The sequence below is a fragment of the Empidonax traillii genome, unplaced genomic scaffold (genome assembly GCF_003031625.1).
Source record: "Empidonax traillii isolate 1590-97213 ecotype Southwest subspecies unplaced genomic scaffold, ASM303162v1 scaffold1078:size286220, whole genome shotgun sequence".
NCBI classification, from domain to species: domain Eukaryota; kingdom Metazoa; phylum Chordata; class Aves; order Passeriformes; family Tyrannidae; genus Empidonax; species Empidonax traillii.
In genome coordinates, this window is record NW_020956271.1 from 212,650 (window position 1) to 229,212 (window position 16,563).

The 16,563-nt window shown below is 46.8% G+C and overlaps 1 protein-coding gene across 3 annotated transcripts in view; it reads left to right on the plus strand.

Moving 5' to 3' along the window:
* Positions 1-793: 793 nt before the first annotated feature.
* Positions 794-16,563, plus strand: part of NDRG3 (NDRG family member 3) — a 31,238-nt gene continuing 15,468 nt past the window's right edge. For all 3 annotated transcript variants that reach the window (XM_027904695.1, XM_027904696.1, XM_027904697.1), the window contains exons 1-2: positions 794-910; positions 4,729-4,764. In XM_027904695.1, the coding sequence (XP_027760496.1) occupies positions 854-910; positions 4,729-4,764 (93 nt within the window). In that variant the 5' untranslated portion in view covers positions 794-853. The remainder of the gene's footprint in view (positions 911-4,728; positions 4,765-16,563) is intronic.

The following is a 16,563-nucleotide window of genomic DNA, read 5'->3' on the forward strand; positions in this document are numbered from 1 at the left end:
CCATCCTCACTGCTGTATTTATACTGGAAGATTCCTCCTCTGGCTCTGTGGCAGCAATGATTTCTCACACACATATGGCAGCCTCACATACTGTTGGTTCTATTTTTTTTCTTCCCTTTGCTGACTTTGTACCATCTGATTGTTTGGGCTGCCCAGTTAACAGTGTTACCTGCACATATTCTACTGGACCAGCTGTATCTGAGGACCATTTCTATATCTGTAGGAGATTGGAGAAATGATTACTTGCTCAAAACAACAACTAAGGGGGGCAAGGGGGTGATAGGACAAATTCTGCGTAGGTGGGGCAGTCTGTGCTCCACATCCCACCCACTGGAGCCTCTGGTCCAATCCCAAAATGGTTATCAAGCCACTGGCACCCCAAAAGCCCCACCTGGGGAGGGCCCTGGGAGACCAGAGCAGATGAAAGCAGTGGCACAGACGTGGTGCTGGTGTGTCCCACTGCCTTACAGCAGCTGAGACCTTGCTGAGTCCAAGGCAGTGAATGCTCATCTTTCACTCTCATTTTCCTTTCTCTCTCTTCTCCTAACCTCCTCTTCTCAAAATCTGGATAACTTAGACTTGGGTGAGTTGGAGTTTCTGTGGGCAGGACAAGGAGTAAGGAGACTGCCAGTATGAGCATGACTGGCTTTGCCTTCTGCACTCACAGGTGCCTTGTGTTGCATCAAGAACCAGCTTCTTGCAGGCTTCATTTGGAGCACAGACAAGTCTAATGAAAAGATCTGAAAGCTTTCTTTGACTAACCTCACTTGTAATGCTGGTTCTAACAGTGTGCCTTTGTTTCAGAATCACCCATTCGCTGCTCTGAGGATTAACTGGCTCCAGTTCCAGCACCATGGATGAACTGCAGGACGTTCAGCTGACAGAGATCAAACCGCTCCTGAATGACAAGGTAATGCAGCTGCTGCTTTGTTCTCACAGGAGACTCAGGTGACTTTTCTGGGAAGGAGCCCTGATTGCCAGAATCTGTTTACAGCTTAAAGTATCTTAAGTATTGAAAAATCCCACTCTGCTAACTTACCACCACATACTCTTCCCTGTCAGGGAATGACAGGCCGCCACAGTTCAGGTAGGTTTGGAGTATTGAGGATTTACAAAGGCTGGGCAGAAAATGGAAAGGTGATCCCATTCCTGACCTGGTGTAGCTTTAGAACCTCTAATAAGTTTCTCCTTGTTAGAAGAACTTTGGATTGTATCCTGTTTTCTTTTTTCCTTTTTTTTTTATAAAATATTTTGTCTTAAATTATCCTTTAGTGTTCTGACACCCAAACCAGCCCCGTCTCCCTGGATTTAGTAATGGAGAGACATTCCTTTCAGTGTCTCCAGAGCTCAGCTAGAGCAGTCCAGACTCAGGCAATACTGAGACTCCCGAAAATCATCGTGTTGCAGCAGCTGTTTAAGTCTTTCACTCTGCTTTTTGTGGGCTGGAGAAGAGCCACCTGGGCTTTAGGAGAGCCCTGGCCTCACTGGATTCTGCCACTAACTGTTGTTCTGAGTGCCTAAGTCATCACGGGCATCCCAACAAGATGCAGCATCTTGCATCTGCAAACTGTGATTATGAGCAATGCAGTTTGCTCGCTTTGCATAGCTCACAGCCAAGCCCAGTGGTGTGGGAAGCAGTTTCCAAGGCTTTGCTGTTTAATGGCTGACATCAAGAACTGGCTGGTGCTGCCAAAGGGCTGTGCTGCTCTGTCCACTCACTGTGTGCCTGCAGCAGACTGCGCTGCCCCCCACAAAATGGGTGAAATCTCTGGAATTCTGCTGTGTTTTAGTCTGCACTGATTAGTTTTGTCCTCATTTCTCTAGTGTACTAGCATATTTGTTTAGTACCTGTGAAATCTAAAAATTCAGCTGAACTGTGCAGTCCAGCTGCCTGTTCTGACAGAGCAGTGCTGACTGCTGGGCTTCCTCAACTCAGTCTTTTAAAATGTTTCCTGGTGGGTGAGTCTTGGAAGTACAGACTCAGTGTAGCCCAGCAGATAAAAATACAGGCCTTAAGAACAGTTTGTGGTTTCAAAACGAGAGATAAACGTTTACAGAAGACAAGCTTCCTAAAATGCAGTGCCCCAGATCTTGCTCATGATTCTCCTGGGATTTTCCGTGTTTGAATTCAAGAGGGTAGATTGCCCTTGCTTCAGTCAGCTGACCTCAGTAGGAGGTATTGCAGCATGCCAAAACAAAGTGGTTTGCACTTTATAAGTTTCAGCCTCTCTGTCAAGTGTGGCCTGGTCAGTGCCATCCATTCCTGGCTGTGATGTCAGCTGTGGTTCACAGGCAGCGTGCTCATCAGCACAGAATGCCCGGTGGTGGTAACCAGCACACACAAGGGCACATAAAGAGTGATGCTTGCTTTTCTCGACTCAGTTTTGAAGTTACAAAAAGTAGACAGTACCTCAGTAGGGAAAAATACGGTGAGTGGCTCCAGAACCATCCTCAGCACTGCAGGGGAAGCAAAGTGTGCTGAGCCTCTCCTTTTTACACTTTGTTTTAACAAAAGGAGGGGCTCAGGGAGCGGCCAACTCCAAGGTCTGGCCCTCAGTAAGGCTTTCAAGCTTGAAATAATACATGTGTGCTTTTTAGACATAGTTCATGGAGCATGTGGGTGTGGTGCCATAACCTGCTGTTCTGTGCAGTGTATCAGAGGCCAAAATCTATTGAGCTGGCAGTTCACTAAGATTTTTACTGACCAACCCACTTTAGATGTAGGAGTTGGAGCCAGCATGGATTAATGGCCAGAAATAGTACAGTAAAACTCTTAAGGTGTTAATGGGTGAGTGCTCATGAACTCTTCAGGTACAAGGGCTGCTGTACACAGAGAAGGAGCTCTGGTGTCCTAATACTCAACATGGTGGAATTGCCTGGGAAATGGAAATGGGTCATATCTTGTTCGCTTGTCTGAACTCTGAGTAATGACACTGGGGACCACCGAATCCTGGATATGTTCTGTCTCAAATCAGCAAAAAATTATAAGCTTGCCTTTTAAAGAATACAAGCACACTTTTGTTTGTAAGTAGTTCAAGCCTGATAGCAAGTGCAGGGAAGTAAAATACACTATATTTGTTCACCTCATTCAGGCCCACTAAAATGCAGTGACTTTATACTGGGGAAGTAAAGGAACTTCAAATGGTCCCATTTAGTAGAAGGAGAGAGAAAAAGAAAGGACTGCCCCAGTGAAAAGTTTCAGAGCCAGATTCAGGAGGTAGAATGGGCAGCCCTTTGGCTGGATTGTGTCGGCCCAGCTAGCTCTGTGCTTTGAGGTACAGCCTGGAAAATCTGCCTTAAACTTTCTCAAGGCAATGAGTAAATGGTTTAAAGTCAGATTTTTGGTGTCTAAAATCAAGTATGCAGGAGCCAGGGCATTTCAGCACTTATGCTGCTTGTGCCTCATGGTACACCCTGACAGCAAGCAGCCCAATTCAGACCTTCGTTCCTTGCTTTGTGTCATTTCCTCTCTGCTCACTTAGGGAATCTCAGGCTTTTCCCAGTACAAATTCAGATCAGCCTTTTCTTTACTTAGCATGCACCATCCAAATCCAGTGCTGGATACAGAAATTTCTCATTTCTCCATAGATTTTGTTAAAGTCCATAATCTCTGTGGCACTGGGTGACTGAACTGACTTTCTTCACAGCCTGGTGGTGGTGTCAGAAATCTCAGTTAATTTCAGTGTCTCAAATTGAAATCAGAGAGGGCTGCTTTTTAGTTTCTTTTCCCACATCCTGAGGATTTGGTGGTTTTTGCCATGTTATGATCAAAACATTGACACAGTTCAATACACAGACGAGGAAAGGGGGAAATGGGTCCTTAAAACAGATTTGCAGATAACAACCGTCTCAATGTGCAGAACGTAGGTAGCAACCCCTGTTCTTGCTAATGTGGCAAGGCCCTGCAGGGAGGAAAGCAGGGCCATGTGTTTACACATGGAGAGGAGTGAGGGTGCTCAGCCAGGAGAAATGTTTGGAGTGTTTCTGTTGTGCATATGTGATCCTAGTTGTAATTTTAGTGCTAAGGTGCTGTCCCTAAAACCCATGAGCCGTAATGCTGTCGCAAGTGATTTGCTCAGCCTTTTGCAGCAGCTGACAGCTCTCAGTGGTGTAACCTCCCCTGTGCTCAGAGACAGTGTGGGCACACAGAGAGGTTCCTGCAGCCCTGCAAACCTGCAGGATGCCAAATGTGTGCTGTCCTGACTGTGTGGGTGTCCCTCTGGGAGCAGTCAGTTGTGAGCTGCGAGCCCAGCTCCCATGTGCTGGGGTTCCAGTGGCGTGCAGGGTCCCTGTGTGTGCCATGGAACAATCCCATGCCTGTGACTGCATGGCCTGTTTTCCCACACTCATCACATGAGATCCCAGGGTTAGTCCTTCAAGAGTTTTGCATCCAAATTCTTAATGAACAGCAGGACCAGACAAAACCCAACCCCACACCCAGCCCAGCTTTGGCCACGGTGCTTTCTGTGTGCACTGTCCCTGCTCAAATGCTCTCAGCTGTGCCCACAGATGCTCCCCTTAGGACAGCCCCAAAACCTTGCTGTATAGAAATGGGCAGAACTTGCATGGGGTTTATTTGTACAAGTCTGGTATTTTGCTGCTGACCTGACTGCAGCCATGCTCTGTTCTAAAGCAGAGGCCTCTGAGGGGAACTTTGATGATGTTGTTGGGGGTGTTCTGGGGCACTGTGCTGAACTCTTTTTTCTTTTCCCTGTTTTTCATTAACAGAATGCAGCTCGCAACTTCCAGGACTTCGACTGTCAGGTAAGACATGTAGGAGACAAGGATTGGTTGACAGACTCCCCATGGCTCAGCAGTAACATTGAGAGAGATGAAAAAAAAAATCTGTATCTTAATTTTACCTCCTGTTAAGGTTTAATCAATAAGAACTGGCATATATCCAGTGGCAGAAATTGCCCTCCATCCTTTCACGCCAAGCAGTTTGTTCTAAGGTGCAGACCTGGACTGCTCTGCCAAGGCTGCACAACATCTTGCAGGATGGCTGGTCTCCTGAAAAGCAGTTTCTTGGAAAAAGTCAATATGCTGAGGAACTTCAGCTCTGTCACACCCCGGGTGGTTCACTGGCTGGGAAAGGAGGAGGTTGCATGCTCTGTCTATTTGTCTTGAGAGGAGATGGAAGTCACCAAGCTGCCCACGATACAGCACCCTGCATTGCTGGGCCTGGGTCTTGACACAGCCATGGTCGTTCTCCAGGAGTTTCTGGATGGTGCAGAGATGAGCCCAATGGCTCTGGTTGCCACAGCAATAATCCTTTCAGAGGAGTGGTTGCTCCACCAGCATCGAAGACAGAGGACACACTCTATGATGGGGGGAGCGCAGCTCTGAGATTCTGTGGGGCGTTTTGTGGAGCACAGGCTCATTTTCCATGCCAGATTATCCTGGTGCCTTCTCCCTGAGCGTGTGGATGTGCAGCCAGCAGCTGTGCCTTCTCTCCAGCCGTGGGGGCTGCTGTGTCTGCAGTGCTCTGCTCAGTGCAGGGCAGGTCACACAGTGCTGCTGGAGCACACCAGCAGGGGCAGGGCTGCAATAGATGTCATAGATTTAATAAAAGTCTGTTGATGTGGATAATTCCAGAAAACCACTTGCAAGCCTGTGCAGAACAGGAATGTAATAAATACAGTCCTATGAAGGTAGTTTGTATTTTTCCTTCTCTTGATATCACTGACAGTACCCCCCATTTGGGCAGACTCAGGGCACAATACTGCTTTAGCTCCATTCAGTGTGAATTTTGTTATTATCTTAAAGCCTAGAAGTATAAAAATCACTAATCTTAGCACATTGTAACTGTAGTTTCTTGTTTGAGAAGCAGCAACAGCGTTAAGCAATGATTTTTCTGTGAAATAAAGGATAATGGTTTTAAAACACTTTCCTGTACCATCATGTCTCCATCTCTCTGTATCTTCTCTGTCACCTCTAGAGGTAAAGTGTGCTCCCATGTCAGATGGGTAATGGGTGAAAACTGAGGTAAAAATGGGTAAAGACTGAGTAAATGTTAGATAGCAGAGGCACTTCCTGCAGTGGCCTGTCTGCCAGGATTGGGAAGAATGGGAATGTGATGCCGGGGTATATTGACCTCCACTGCCAACCCTCTACTGACCCACCAAAGCTCTGGGTGTGCCCCTGTCCTGCCTGGCTGGGAGCAGCGTGGTCTTGGAGCTGGAGCAGAGTGGGAAGGTGGGAAGGAGTCTCTGTCACAGAGCTGTGAATGGCTGCTGCCTTTGGGCTCTACACTTTCCCTCAATAAGCAAACCTCTTTGTGCCCTTCTTTGAACAGAGCCCCGGATCTGAAACTGGGCAAGCCCCACAGAAACTGAGCTGCTGTTGTCTCAGCTCCCTGTCCTCCCCAGGGCTGAGCTTTGGGAAGAGCTGAGTGGGCTGCAGGCAGGGAGAGGGGCTCTGGGGAGTGCTGGGCCTGGAAGGACGTGCTTGTTGCTTCTCTGCCTTGCTGGAGATCAGCAGTGAGCTGGTGGCCATGGCAACAGTTGGGCAGGAGGAGAGATGTTCCTTCCGGGAGCCCTGGGTAATTCATTTAGAATACAGGGTTTTTTCAGCAAGATGTTAATACTGTGACTGTAAATGTTGTCCTAACCTCACCTTTCTCCAGCATCTCTCCCTACAAGGTGCAGTTTCAGGGCACACCTGGCTTGACACCTCCCCTTCCACTCCTACCTGGGAAATACCCCAAGGGCTAGATTAAATCTGTTTGAAGTCTGCCAGCAAGGATAGAGGGTATATTGGGTCCTTGGGTTATCTGCTTTAGTTGCTAGTACCAGGAACAGTTCTTACATGGGGAAATTGAGCTATTGTTTTGTTCTGTGAAAAATTCCTGCTGTTTTTTGATCTGGCAAAGCACATCTGGCTGCCATAGCCAGGCCTCTGTGAAACTGGTCACTTTAGCAGCAGGGGAATTTGAAGTTAAGAAGTTTGCCAGGGGTTTCAGAGGAAGGAAGATGCTGTTGTACAGAGAAAGACTTAAAAGCACCTAGACTGAGGCAGAGGTTTAATTTGTCCTGAGTTTCACAGGGAGGAAGAGCCTTGGGGAGGATCTCAGTTTGACAAGAACAGGCACAAACTGATTGATGAAGGCTGATAACTGGAATATGAGTTACAGTGCAGTGAAGTTCCCAATCAGCTTCCAATAGCAGCAAAATCTGCAAGGGACCTGGTGGGTTTTAAGGCAAAAATTAAAGAGTTTGTGGTATGGATTGTCTTATACAATGTAGTGTTTGAGAGCGCAGCATCAGTGATGTGAGACCTGCATTTCAGACCTTTTATTTTTCTAATAGTTCAAAAGAAGCTGTTTTAAACGGAGACAAAGCTGTGGCTTGGACTGGGGCTGACCACATCCTGGGCTGTGCTTGCAGGGCTGCAGGCAGTGGGGTGAGGTAAGGGGGTGGTGAGACTGTCAGCACTGCTGATAGCCCTGTTGGCAGTGCAGGTCCAGTTTGAGCTCCCCAGTATAAGATGTGGACATATCAGAGTGAGTGCTGTTTTATTTCAGTCTGTGTTATTCTATGCCCTCAGCCATGAGGTCATGTGCTGTAAATCCATCCCAGAATTTCATAGAATATTCTGAGTTGGAAGGAACCCGCAAGGATCATCGAGTCCCACTCTTAAGTGAATGGCCCATAGGGAACCCACCACCTCTGGTGTTATTAGCACCCATCTCAGTGTCCCAGCTCCTCCCAGGACTGACTGATGCCCAGACCTAGGCTTGGATACAGCTGGAGTAACAGCCAGCCTCAGTGTTTGTTTTGTGGTGCCTCTAGACAGCCTCCTGGCTGGAAGCTGGAGTTTCTGAGTGTTCTCTGCAGCTGGCCCATGCCTGTGAATGGGAGAAGTGTTTAGCTGAATCCCTCAGGAGTGTGTCATTAGCACTGTCACTGACTCCAGGGGGTGTGCAGTGCCGGGCACGCAGGTTCCCCACGCTGTTTTCTGTACAGCTTTGGCATGTGTTACTTTACAGGGTAACATGTATATTTAACGTTTGTAAGATCCTTTCATTTGGGGAAAAGGGGCGATGCCATTGGGAATTTCTATTTATTTCCTCATGTGTTTGGTTTTATTTTTAAATTACTTGCCAGGATCAGATCTGGGCAAAGTCAACAGCACAAGCACCCTCCTGCTTCTGAAATTTGTTGCTCTAGGTGAATGTGTATGAGGAAGCTTTTGGCTTTTCTGGTACAGCTGACTTCCAGATACAGCTGCCCTGGTTTTCTTGAACTGTACATCTGCAAGCAACCCCAGCTAACCCTGACATCTGACAGATTGCCTGGCATCAGTTAAACAACCCCACGTAATCTGGTAACTGCAGTGGGGATGAAACAGAGAGCTAGCGTGGGGGCTTAGGGGTCTTTATCAATAGGAATGTAGGTTATTGTCAGAACTGAAAAGTATTAACCTAAATCTGAGACCTACATTTTACTTGAAAGCTATATGAACCCTAATGAAACGTAGGCTTGGCTTTTTCCACTGTCCGTGGGCAGATGGTGGAATAAGCGCTGTGTGCTGCAGAGGGACAGATGGTGTGGTGACCTGCACCGTCAACAGAGCTGTGCCTGGGCTTTCATTATTATCTGCAGACCCTCTTCAGCTTCCAGAAGTACGTGTTTTGTCTCAGCCTAAATCTCTCCCCTCTTTCCAGATGATTTGCTTTAAATAGAAATGAAGGAATATGCAGATATGTTTGTAAAACTATCCAAAGAAACCTGCGATATGTTTCAGTCTGACCTAAGCTGACACTTCCCCTCTGCTGCCTCCCATCAGAGGAAGGCAGAGAAGTGTTTGGCTTTCAGGAGAAGGGGCCTTGGGGTGTGGGGATGGTCTGGGATTTGGCTGAACATTCGCAGAAAGCTCACAGTGCGTGCAGGAGGTGGGAATAGGTAAGTGCAGGACCTGCAGGGTTCATCTGAAACAGAAAAGACAAGGCACGCATAAACCCTTGGAGGAAAGGAATGAAAGCTTCCCAATACAAAAACTTGCTGGATGCCTTGCTGGCATTACTGGAAATGCCTGTGCCCAGAGTAAAACACAGCACGGTGTTTGCAGAGTTAATGGCAGACCTCGATGAAGAATTTTTTGTCACTTTTTTTTTAGCGAAAGTGTCGCTGTTCAATAAGACCACATTTTTAATTACTCGGTTTTGGAGGAGTTCTTTCAGAAGTACATTTGTTGGAAGGTTTTTAATCTGCATTTTTAAATGTTTGCTTATTCTTGCCCAGCCTCTTTGCTTTATTTTGGCTTGCTGTGCAGTCAGAGATGGTATCTGTTGAGAGGTTATTGAAATATCCCATCGTGTGCATTTGCTGATGTTGGAGAGGTTGAATTGAAACTGTGTTCGTTGTTTAATTAAAGCCAGCTTGTGAGTGCTACCCACTGGTGTTGAATACAAGATGTTTTAAGACATCTTCTGTTAATTGTGATGAAATAACATGAAATGTTAGCACTTTGAGGAAGGGTTTGCTTTCTCTGGGTGAGTAACTGAGGCTATTCTCAGCAGCAGTGAAACATTTTGCCTGGAATATCGAGGACCATTGTTCCTCTGATTTGTACAATGAGTTCTTTTGTTCAAAGCGCTAGAGTGAAATTAATTACAACACAGAAGATGTTTTGATCTAGAAAGCAAGTTTACTTAATGCCTGCTAAATTAATGCTGCTCCTAATCTTATTAAAACTAGCATCACCACTAAAGCACTGGTTTTGACTTCTCCTTACGTCACAACAACAAATACTATAAAGCTAGAATTATTTAAATGGATTTTTATTTGGGATATTTTTTAATTTTTGTTTCTTGTAAAGCTTTTCTTCTGATTCCTCCCATCACTTGATTTTCCATCTAAAAGCTCTGTTTTCTGTAAAACTGAAGTGTTGAGTTCTGGAAAGTTTTAGCTAGCTGGACTAGTACTGAAACATGGCTCTTATTTTTAAATGTATGTGCACAATCCTTCCTTGGGGTTTCCTTAAGCACTACCCTTGCTTTCTGTGTTCTGTGGCAACAGCGTGCCAAAGAGGCTGATTATGCAGCTGTGACGTGTGAAGTTCCTGTGCTTTTAATGTTCTTGTGGGTGAGTCCTTAGAGCAGAGCAGATGTTTGTGCTTTAGGTTGAGACAGGGGTTTGAATGGTGCCTTTCCAGCGGCAGTGGCTGAGCCGTTTCCATCTGTTTGCAGCACTGTTAATGGTATTTCACAGCGACTAATGAGTACCTGCAGTGATAGCTGTAACTCAACACAGAGAGGCTCAGTCCCACTTGCTGGGGATGTGCAAGGTCTGGGGACACAGAACATGGCCCTGCTTTCTCTTCTTTGGGAGGTTTGAAGATGTTCACAATCTTCAGCAAGATGCTGAAATGCAGTTTGGCACATCGTGTCAGCAGGAGGACTGTGCTTGGCTGGAAACGTGGCCCTTGGCTTACTTTCCAGGTTCCTTGAGGAGCTATGGTGGTCTGTGGTCTAGCAGTCACACAAAGTGTTTTAGGTTCACCTGTGGTGTATCAGCACACTCAGATCTCCCTCGGGGCCTCAGGTTTCCAAAGGCTGTGTGTCTGCAGGTGGTGGCACCTTGAGCCCAGTGCCCGGGGATGGGAGAGCACCAGAGGCATCAATCAGCCTGTTTGCAGCCCATGGGCAAGGCTGCAGTCTCATACTCCTCTGACTCAAAACAGCAGTGCAGAGCGCTGGGAGACAACACCCCCCTGCCAGCCTTGGGCAGAGGAGAGCTCATCTGCGATGGTTTCATTCAGATCTAGGAGGTCCAATTTCCTGCCTGAGCTGGGAAAGAGGGGATCTAACCCTAACCTGTGTATTCCTCAATCTGTGCTGGGTGTCTCTCTGATGACCCTGGATACTTGACTGGAGTGCAAGAAAGTTGTAGCTTTAGCTGCTCCTTGGAACACGTGGGCAGGGCAGGAGAGAGAACATCCTGCTCCATCTCAGACGTGTCAGTGTTGCCATGAGTTGCTTGCTGGTCTCAGCACTGTGTGGTTGTAGGGGTTCATGTTCTCTGCTGTGGGAGCACAAACCCAGCCTGTCAGCCACTCGAGTTCCTCTGAGTGCAGAGCCAGTGCCTGTTCTCTGGCAGAAGCTGTGTTTGGAGGTGAATTGCTGTTTCTTGCTGTCTGACACAAAGCATTAGCAAAGGTTGCAGAGAGGCACTGGATCTGTCCTTCACCGTCACCTGCCTTTGGAACAGGCACTCACAAATGCTTGTTTGTACTCCAGCAACAGCAGCACCTTTGTCTCCTGATGCTCTTGAGTTTGTGTAAGCAGATTGAGTAACTCGTTCTGCTGCTGCTGCTCTCGATTCTCACCCAGAATTTCTCTAATTTAAGACTTAATGCAATTACACAGAGTACCAGAAACCATTGCCTGCTTGCATAGATCATATTGTGTTTTCTATTAATAAATTTCTGCTTTGTATGGAAATGAATAATTTACTTCAAGATGTTGCTTTAGATCTGACTTAGTCTTGCTTCCCATGCAAGCCATCTCCTTCAGCTCTACTATTTCCAAAATAATTTTGCACAGAGAGGGAGTGGGAAGCACTTACCTGCCAACTGCCTAAAGGTTGGTGATACTATAACCGGGTGGTGATGTTTTACAGTCTTACAATATCTTTTCCTTATCTTACAGGCATAGTTTGTGGTGTTGTTTTAGCAATGTGTAGAAATTTGAGGGCAGCTGTTGCTGAGAGCGAGGCAATGCTTCAGTCTCTCCGTAGTTAATAGCTGGGATAGGCTGCCCCAGGAGCATGGTGCAGTTTTTCACCTTTGCCAAGACCGGCAAAGACAATGCAAAGTAAATAATAACTGTAGCCAGAGTCACTGGAAAAGGGGAAAGTCTGCCCTGAGTAATCTGCATCTCCTCCTTACAGCAAAGCAGCAGAGGCAGTTTTTCTTTGCCTTAGGTGAACCAGCAGCTGAAGTTGAAAGGGTTTTTTGGGATGTTTCTACCCCTCTGCTAGTACAGACATTCAACAAGCTTGAGTAAAATGCAAGCAATAGACACTTTACTGCTCTGTGTTCTGCCAGGTTTTAATGTTTTTAAAAAAAAATTGAAGGGATTTCACGGATGTGTTCTTTATTGTAGTCTCCACATTAAATCAGTTCCCAGTTTTTTCAAGGAATTAATTTTGAACTTAAAGCAGCTTCACACTGGGAGGTCATCTGGTAATGCCAAAAAAGAAGCTTAATAAATTAGTCTTGAAAAGTACTGGCAACATGAATTCTCATCATTAATCATTCCCACTGTGAAACAAATAGTTTATTTAAGTCTTCAATAACTTTTAAAACTTAAGCACTGGATCACACTCTGACCTGGGGCTGAGGCTGTGGCTGGGATTTGGACACTGTGGTGTGGCACCCAGGTACCTCTGTCTGCTGCTGGGGGTTTCTGGAGCTCAAGGCATTAGCACCTTGGGAGCTGCTGTTGGATGCCTCACTCTTTCACTCAGAATGTTTTTTCTATGGAAAGTTTTCAGTGAAGTTAAGGAAACTCTGTCTGACCCAGGAGCCACTCTGGAAGTCACTCTGACACCACCTGAACTGGGACTGAGGCCCCTTGGCAACTGCTCCCTCCCCTCTCAGACCAGGTTTCCTTACCTGCTCCACCCAGGTTTCACACTGCAGAGTCTCGGGGTCCAGATCCTGAAAATAATTTATCATGGTGCAATAACTGAGTGACAAAATACCAGCTGGAGCTGGTGCCTCTGAGGAGGGACCCCGAACAAAGGAACCTCTGGGCTTTTATACCCACAGGAAAGTCTGGGGGTCTTCAGTCTCTGGCTATGTCTCTGAGTGCCTGATCCCCCTCTGAGTGTCCTGTCCCCCTCCCTGGGCCACAGGTCCCCGTGCCCTTTGTTATGCAAAGGGGCAGCAGTTCAGACCTCTTGCCTCGGGCTCCTGCCCCCCAGAGCTCAGCCTGCAGTTCCCACTGCAGCTGCACCCGCGCTCCCTGCACTGAAGGGATTCTTTAGTGCCACTGGCACTGTCATTGCTTCCCTCTCTGGCCAAAGGTGGCAGTCAGAGGTGTTTTCTGCATTTGAACTGTTTGCCCTCTGCGTGCCCACTTCTTCCCATAATCAGTCCCACAGTAGCTTTAGCCTGTGGCAGTCATAGTTGAGTGTGGGTTTTCCTCCTCAGTTTAAGAAGCATCCAGAGATGTTAAGGACAAATGGGATAAAGTCCCAGCCTTGTCTGACCTTTGCAAATCCCCAGCAAGAAATGCTTCCCAGCAGTTCCTGCTTGGGTTTGATATCAGATGTTTTGAAGTTGCTGTTGCTGTTTTATCGCTTTCTAGTATCTGAGCCTTTATGGTTCACACACATTTCATTTTCTCAAGTGCAGGGTTGTTTGACCAAGAGCAGAGATTCTCAGGAGCTGGCACCAAAAAGATTGTAGCAAAAATCACAGGTCAGTAGCATTGGTGACCTTCCTTTGGTGGCCAGTACCTGTTCTTCTGCCCAAACCCTACCTGAAAGTGTATCTTAATGGTGTAGCTAAGGCAGGTCAGTGCCTCTGCCACCACCTGTGCACCTGCACTGCTCACCTTCCATCTGAAGCAGAGATCCTGTGGCCACGGGGTCAGTTACTTTGGTTTCCCCCTGTAGTGGGGCAGTGACCCCAGCCCTGCACTCCTGCTTACAGACTTGCATGACATCAGCAGCTCACTGGACACGGGGCAGGGCAGAGGGACTGGAGAGGGACTCTTTTCAATGGCACTTCCTCATCAAGTCAGCTAATCTAAGTTGCACCCATTATGTGGCACCAGCACTGCATTTTAGCCACAAACTTCTATGGAGCTACAGGTTAGGGAGTCCCGAGATGGGAGAAGTTGTCATTGATGTGATTCTGACAAGGGCAGAGAAATGTCTTGTGCCTTCCGAGAGCTGCTCTGCGACAGGAGCCGTAATGTGTTCCAGATCAACATCCTTGGGGAAAAGAAAATAAAAAAAACAAAAAACCACAACCACCAAGCTATAGAAGACTTCACTGGTTTTGCACTCAGAGTTCAAAACAAGAATTGCACAGAAATTGAGATTATTGAACATATAAACTGAGCAGAGAGCAAGTGCCCACCATCCATCAGAGCAGAGACAAGGAATGGTGCCAGAAAGCCAGCATGACTAACAGAAGGGTAAGGAGGCTATTGAAAACAAAAAAGCAGTTTTTAAAAAAAACTAGAGAAAATAGAAAAGGTTATAAACTCTAGCAGATTAAATATATGAACTGAACAAAGGCAGAAGGGGATTCTGAGAGCTTATTTGCAAGGGGAAAAAATAACTGTCCTGTTTTGAACCTATCAAAATGGAACCACATGGAAGGGGTTTGCAGAGTGCTTCTGACTTCTCAGGCTCTGCAAGGAGGGCTCAAGGAAGATCTAGCCATAGCAGAAAAACTTAATTTAATTTCTTCTGCTTGCAAGCTTAGCACAGAGCAGCTCACAGAGGTTACTGTGCTGGAAGGCTCTTTGTGGGGAATCAGCACACACCCTGCCTTAAACCACAGTGCCTGCTGCAGAGGCTGTACAAAAGATAATATTTATACCATTTTTAGCAGTTTATAATATTTCATAATATTTATTAACTGGGAATATCAACGGAGGAGTTTAAAATGAGTTCAAGGATGGAATAGTTGAGGTGTTAAGTGAGAGCCATGCTCCTCTGGTGAAGGAGCTTCATCTGTCAGGCAGTTTATTAGACAGATCCCACAGGAGTTCTAGGAATTCACTGACAAGCTATACCAGACAGACTGATAAAACCAGCAGAGTGTAGTGGATGAATTACACTGATAAATATTAGGAAAGGGTCAATGTAAGTTTTGTAAAGGGAAGTCCTGCTCTACAGAGCTGTTGAAATTCTTTGAAAGAGTCGGTAGTGATAGAAATAATGAGAATTCAGTTGATGCAGCCAACTTGGATTTCCAAAAGACAAGACCCCTTACCAAAAGGAATCATAAGATGTGTCTTAAGGGACTTAGGAGGCTGTGTGGTCAGAGGAGAGGTCCATTCATGGATGAAATACTGGTTAAAAAAACCTCAGCTTTTGTTTGCAGAGTTGTTTGAGATCACTAGAGAAGCACCCTGGAGACCTGTGCTGGGACCTGCACTGCTAAAATATACTCTTCAGTGATCTGGAAAAAGTGATGGAAGGTGCAGTGGCAAAATTTATCTGCCTTTGGGTAAAAACAAAGTGTGCTGCACATTGAGTCAAAGCTTCCTGCAGTGGAATATGAAAGCGTGGGCTCAGGGCTGATGATAATTCAGGGGCATAAAACCCTGGTATTGCAAGGGATGAGTGACAGTGTCAACGAGGGGCTTGTGGCTTTCAGCAAACCAAATCAATCCTTGTTCATCAGGAACAGAGAACAAAGCAACCTCATTGTGCTGCCACGTGCAACCACAGCGAGCTTGTGACGTCCTGCCAGCGCCCCTGCGCTCAGCAAGGACAGAGCTGCACAACAGCAGGATGGTCAGCAGAGAACTGCAGGATGGTCAGCAGAGAACTGCAGGATGGTCAGGAGAAAGCTGCTGTACCAGGGCCACCCAGATCGTCCCAAGCACGTCAGCCCAGAAAGGAACACGTGAGGGAGTTGCAGGGAGCTGTTAGGGCATCACTGCTGGGCATTGTGGAAATGGAGTCAGTTGCTCTCCAGTTTCCAAACCAAGGGCTAGGAGGTGTCGTGTAAAATCAGCAGATACAAGGTGGGGAATTAAGTGGTTCTTTCCCCTACACACTGTTAAGCTTTTCTGGTCACAGGGGGAGGCAGGCTCAAGCAGGAGGTGGCAGCCCCGTTGCCTTCAAGTCAAACACCACACCTCCAGTTCAGGAAGTCTCATTTGACCTACAGATTGTTGGACGCTGGAAAAATTAAGGGGAACTATTACAAGATGCGCGTTTGAGAAAATATCTCGACGTGCTTTTCCACAAGTGCACACTCCTGAAGCCAGCCCAGCAGGCTGCAGCTACAGCTGCTCTCCATGCCTCCTGCTCCCCCTCCATCATCACTCTCCTCATTCATGACCCCCAGGCAGATTGGGGTGGATGTGCTCAGCCCTTTCCCTGTCACAGCCACCCAGCCACTGTTCTGCCTCCCACTGCAGCAGGTTGGCTGCAGCTGCTGTTTATTCTTTACCTTCTGCATAAATGAAGGCAGGAGATAAAATCTCTTCAGGAAAACCTCTGAAAGTTTCCAGTCTCTAAGTGGAAATTAAATTTTATCAAGCTCTTCAGAACACAGCTGGCAGATCATGATCTTGTCTCACGTTCGTCTCCCTTGTTTTGGAGACTGCAGGTTTGTAAAAATTTGGCTGTCTCCTGGCCGTGTTTTCCACGTGCCTTCTATCACTGCTTCCCTGCCCTAGACCAGATCAGTGTTCAGCCTCTGTCTTGCGCTGTCCTGTGGCTTTGATACGTGGCAGAGCTGTTGTGGAGACAGTGACAGGGGACTCATGTGTGCTCTAATTGTGTGACATCTGAAAATGAGTTTGTCCTTTGCAGTCGGAGGTTCAGACAAAAGCCCTAAAGCTACAGGGCAGAGTTTCAGAGC